Raw genomic sequence first — 5,942 nt, forward strand, 5'->3', positions numbered from 1 at the left:
CCTCCCCCCCTCACCCTCACACACACATTTCCTATTCTTGCTTCTAGATTGCAAGTTGCAACATTGCAGTTTCTCAGTAAAATCCATCTTTTTCACTGGCTTAGAATTTTTTTATTTTTTAAATTATAAAACAAATAAAGTTACCCTTCTATCAGACCCTGTAGTGATCCAAAGAGATGCTTTTGTTTCTCATGACAGTCTTTAAGAATCTAATTTAGATAATGTATACTGACAATTTGTGCTGAATTATGGAGAATTTCACGTTTTAATTAGAACATAAATCCCTCTGTCGTAGTTTAAAGCCATGGAGGAGGCCATTTTGCCTTTTTAAAGTAGTCTTTCAGGTTACTTGGGAATCAAGAATATGCTTAAAGAATATTTAGAAGAATAGCTAGCTCAAAGCTGGTACATAGAGACTTACTGGAACTTCTGAAATTTCTGAATTGATGCATTTTCTAAACTGAAGCAATTACATGTGTGACTCTAATTGAGTATGAGATCAGATGTGTACTAGGATAAATAAAATAAGTACCATGTCCCCATTGTAATAACCTTGTTGACCTGTATTTGAGGAATCCTTGGTCATGAGTTGAAATGATGGGCAACTTTGCAAAGTTCTTGGGGTTACAAAAATCTCTATGGTTTCTAACTTAGTGTGTTGTGGTTACCTGGCTAGCAATTGAAGAAATTAACAGCCTCAAGTTAAGTGTTCTTTGTTCGGCATCCCACTGTATTTTAGCTGAATTTTGTTTGTTCTTACCCAGTGATTTCCAAAGTTTCTAGTAAGTATGGCTGGTGCAAAGGAACGGGCTGGATTCATTCCACATCCTGTATAATACAGCTGGATAAAAAGAAGATAAGCATAATTTCAAAATTTTTTAAACTTCAATTCATAAGATAGATGCGAGTTATAGCTTAGTATTCCATTTATCGATCAAGTTTAATTCCATTTTGATTTCCAACAGTTAGTGCTACACAGTGTATGTAAAGAGAAAAGATGAATTGCCTATCAAACTGAACTCTTCCAGTGGACCATGAAGTCTAATTTGATTTTTTTTTCCAACTATCCATTTAAGTCTGATATTGAAAGTTTTATCATAGTGCACTAAAACAATTGAAATTTGATTTGGCACAGTAAAAAAAAAAAAAATCAATTTGAAATTGCCCTGAATAGCAAACTGAGTGTGATAGTTGTCTTTGCTTGATGTTCATATACGTGTACGTTTTGGCATAAGTTACTGAATAATGACTGAGAGCATGAGCCCCAGGCAATTTGTCTCCCCTTCCTAGCCCAGAGGTAAGTGGGGACTTTGGTCATTTTTAGTACCTCAGTTGTGTCCTGGCCAGGATAAGCTAACTCAGTACATACTGGGCATCTTCTTGGTCTGTATATCTTAGTACCACACCAAGCAATAGTATGTAAGTTAGGAAAGTGCTCATTATCTTGTTTATCTAGTTTCATTTCTATTAATTTTCTATTTTGTAAAGTTGAAGTGGAAAGTTGCAGACTTACCCCAAAAAAGTGACCCACAGTGAGAGAAAAACCAATGATGATAGCTGCTGAGCCCATGAATCCATTTCTGCGAATGTCTGTTGTGGCAAAAATACAGAGAACGAACTGAAGAGTAAGGAATATCTCCACAGCTGTACCCTGGCCCAGACCCACTCCAGCGTGCAGCTAAAGAATTAAAAAGAAATGGAAAATTATAACAGACTAGAAAGTAATTCAGAAAAATATTTACAGATGTCTTTGATTTTGTTAGCAAGCAAAAATATTCAATAAACTGCACAGACCCATAAAATTTTAAAGCCTTCTCCTTTCCCTTGTGTATTTGGGGTGAGTCCATTTCTAGGGTTTGAATACTAACTGAAACCACAGGCACTTATAACATTTTAATGAATGCTAAATGATAGAAAGGAGTGCAAATTTAGAAAAGTGACTCAGTCGGAACTAGTCATGGTTGCTCATTAAGTGTCATTCCTTCAGAGTCAAACAATCAATTAGTAAAATAATCCAATTGAGGATAATTTGAATATGGGAGTTGAAATTACATTTTTTCCAATCTCCATAACATCACATTCCTACTTCCTTTGTGAATCAAATATCCACTGAACAAGGGCAAGCAACTGTCTGTTGAACTGTGAATTAACATTGAATTTTCATGTCTATCAAATTGAGGGATGTCAGTACTGGATGGATAATGCAACTAATTTTGGAATTAGTATTAGCATCAAACAGTTGGGTAAAACCAAAACTGCCTCTACTTTACCCTAATAGTATGCTTTAGTCTTCAAGCTCAAAAGAGCTTGTATCACACCAGTTGTAAGGTTTTCATTTTCCATGAACTACTTTTCCATGGCTTTGGAGTGAGAATGGCAATTTGTGCTAAACCACATATAATTCAGACTTGAGGAACTAAGTTCATATGGAAGTAGACTGAAACTACCTAAGCTGGTTTCATATATGGTTCTGTAACTAGCTAGTTATGATTTCAAAGAAGGAAGCTTTGCGAGGTGTGTGCCAGGGAGGGGGTGCGGTGGGAGGTAAATAATTTAAAAGGTAATGCTTTAACCTACCATCATGAAGAGAGTTGAATTATGATCTTCCACAACTGTAAGAAAAATCTATGCCTGTGAACTTAACACTGGAAGAATGTATTACATAAACTTTAGCATATAGGAGACATACATCATCCTAGAATTAAATCACAATCATGGTGAAATTTGACCAAATATCTAAAAACTTTTTTTTAATACCAGCCCTCTCTGCAATCCTAGTCACTTCCTGCTATCCATTTACCATTTAAACTACGAAATGCTTTTGACAAAAGGTTGCACAGTTTTCTAGTCGTGCAAGAGGTTAACATTTTTCTGCAACTGATATCAAACATCAATCATGACTCCAATTATTTTGCATTTCAATCATACCGCTCCTTGTTGTGTTGTGTATTCTACAACAGATAACATTGTAAGAATAGGAAATGAAACAAAAAAACATTTTTTTTCAAAAGAAGGCCGATCAAAGGTTGAATATGCACACTGTTTCAGTATATTAACAGTAACATTTATGTTATTTGTTGATTGATACATGCACAATAAGCTATGTTATACCATTTTTACAGGAGACTCAACCCCAGTTGTAAATATGCTGCTTTCTTGGCTGATGTACACATCTGAGATACCAGACAACTCCTCAGTAAAATACTTTATGCTAATAAATTATTTGCTACAGTAACCAGTACATAGCAGGAATCCATGGCATGTTGAATTGGAAATCCCAAGTGATCAAAATATATATAAAAATGAAGACTCTCATTTTCCTAATGCCTTATATCAAAAAAATGTTTCACATACAATGAACTACCACGAAATCCAGTCCTTAATATTGTAAGCAAGTACATACAAGATGATGAACGATCAGTTAATCTTTTCGGGTTGAGTTGGTTGAAGGAGAATGCTGAATAAAACGTGGTGAATCACTGCTAGTTGAATAATGCCATGGAATCTTATTGTCCACTTAACACCAGAACAAGTAGATGGAGCCATGTGTTTTGAAGAATTATCCTCTTTATAGTCATTAAATCTGGTAAGGGTACTAATAAGTTTATTGCTAACCTAAGTGTTTGATCCTTGAGGGGTGGGAGAGAGGGAATTGGATTTGAGTTACTGATCTTGTGGGAAGTGTCCATGTCCAAGCGATTGAGCATACATTGCTTTCTATACAGCCTAATGCTAAACTGTGCAACTGAGCCCTGGCAAGCTGACAAATGATTTTGCATCCAGTAATTGGTGCAGCAGTACATGTAATCCTTGCCAGGCTAGTTGTCTTGGATTATGCCTTGATCATTAGCACACCTATGGTTAATTATGTGTTCAGCTCTTAGCGCAGATGTCGAGATCACCATTGGTTTTCGCTCTGAAACAGGTAGGCAGCTGAAGAAAGGGTATTGAATATTCATCTGAATCCTGGAAATGGAGATGGTGCAAAATTATAGCAAATTTTCCTGGTACTGAAGAATGATTTGTAATGATTTTGGCCAATTTACTATTTTAATCCCCAAATATTCTAAGCTTAGGTTTACCAAAATCAAAACGTAAGAACAACTTAAATACTTATTCCGATGGTATACCACTGAAACGTTGAAACTAAAATACTTGATGTGTGAACTACTTATGTTAAAAGATACTTGTAATATCCTTGTATCTTTCAGCTACATGTCAAAGTGTTTCTTATGTTACAAACTATTCTGAAGTCAATTGACTTAATACATCGGCAAATGCAGAAACACTTATATACATCAAAACCTTATACAGAAATATGATCAATTACCAGTGAATTTATTTTTAGCGCACAGCAAGATTCCACAAACAGCAATAAGACCGATGCCCAGCTAGCCCAGTGCACAGTAAAACCCTGCCAACAGGACTCCGATCAGTGATGACTTAATAAATTTTGGTGATGATTTGTACAGTGCAAGAACCCAAAGTCAACAATCGGAGCAATCAGTAGTTCGATTGCTTTGGTGTTTTGCGCGCAGAAGGATTCCGTAAAAAATGAGATCCTACGTACGCAGGAACAGCAATGAGATCACTGCCCAACTAGATTGCTTTAGTGGCTTATTGCGTCCAGCAAGGTCCCGCAAGCAGAAATTCGATTACGGACTGACTGGTTTTGCGCATAGCAAGATCCTACAGATCAAAAGTCAGGTCGGTGACTATTTAATTTGCTTTGATGTTTTCCACACAACTGGATTCCATTAAAAAACCCCATTAATGACCACTCTCGTCTGTTTTAGTGAATCTTTGTGCACAACAAAATCCCATGAACAACAATCCCATCAAGGATACAACAAAATAGGCACTCCCCTGCCCAGCAGCATAAACTGTCCCGTAGGTTTGTCCTGATCAGTACAAACAAAAAGCATCGGCAATGCAGCTAGTCTGTTTTAGTGACGTTTGCGCACAGCAAGCTCCCACAAAACAATCCCAGTAATGATCACTGTCTGCTTTCGTGATGTTTGCGCATGGCAGGATCCCAAGAATAATAATCTCACAACTGACCACTCTTGTCTGCTTTAGTGACGTTTGCGCATAAGATCCCATGAACAACAGCCCCACCAATGATCAGTCTCATCTGTTTTTCGTGACCTTTTGTGCGCAGCAAGATCTCGATAGCAACAATCCGATCAGCAGCAGCCAATCTGTTTCGCGCACGTTTGGATCGCATTTGCGTACAGCAGGTTTCCATATGCACCAATGAGATTAGTGATCTATCCTTGCTCCTTGTGGTTTTAGCACTATTAGTTGAGAAAGGAATATTGCCTTGGTCACCAGCAGAGCAATCAACCTGGGATCTGTTCGCTTTATACATCACACGAGCCGTCATTGCCACTGAGACATACACTAATATTTGCAAGTGAGTTGTCACTTTTTTACCATTTGCGTCCACGATTTGAATATGCTGACTTTAATTGCAGCCATTGCCCGTGCTCACCTTGACCAGGTATTATTTAGATTGCAGCCTTTATTCTGGATGCTAAAGGGGGCTGCTGCCAGCAGTAGATGTTTTCCTGGAGAAAGCAATGCTTATGCACTTGCTCTGTAGCACTGCAAATGTTTGGACAAAAAGGGGTTTTACTGTATCCGAAGCGTCCTGAGTTGTCCCCCCTCTCCCCCCGAGTTATTCCGATCGCAATACCAGCAACTGGAGAGCCCACCGAATCCGTTCTGCAAATCTTAGAAAATATCTAATTTTTTTTAGGCTTGATACCAGATTGGGAGATTGGAACCTTCACTCTGAACTGATATTTGGATTGTTCAAACCGCCTGCCGTGAAAATTCACCTTCCACCCCCAACTCCTTCCCGGTGAGGTTTAATAGGTCAGTTAAAGCGATGGGAAGGGGATCGGTTTTCTTCACATGCCTCACCAGATACACATAAA

At 37.9% G+C, this 5,942-nt stretch overlaps 1 protein-coding gene across 1 annotated transcript in view; it reads right to left on the reverse strand.

The window, feature by feature from the left end:
- The window catches only part of LOC109924825 (lens fiber major intrinsic protein), an 8,851-nt gene that overhangs the window by 743 nt on the left and 2,166 nt on the right, over positions 1 to 5,942 (reverse strand). The window contains exons 2-3 of the mRNA XM_020524811.2: positions 1,514 to 1,678; positions 761 to 841 (exon numbers count right to left, since the gene is read on the reverse strand). Of these exons, the coding sequence (XP_020380400.1) occupies positions 761 to 841; positions 1,514 to 1,678 (246 nt within the window). The remainder of the gene's footprint in view (positions 1 to 760; positions 842 to 1,513; positions 1,679 to 5,942) is intronic.

Source organism: Rhincodon typus, chromosome 41 (assembly GCF_021869965.1).
Source record: "Rhincodon typus isolate 14 chromosome 41, sRhiTyp1.1, whole genome shotgun sequence".
Lineage (NCBI taxonomy): Eukaryota > Metazoa > Chordata > Chondrichthyes > Orectolobiformes > Rhincodontidae > Rhincodon > Rhincodon typus.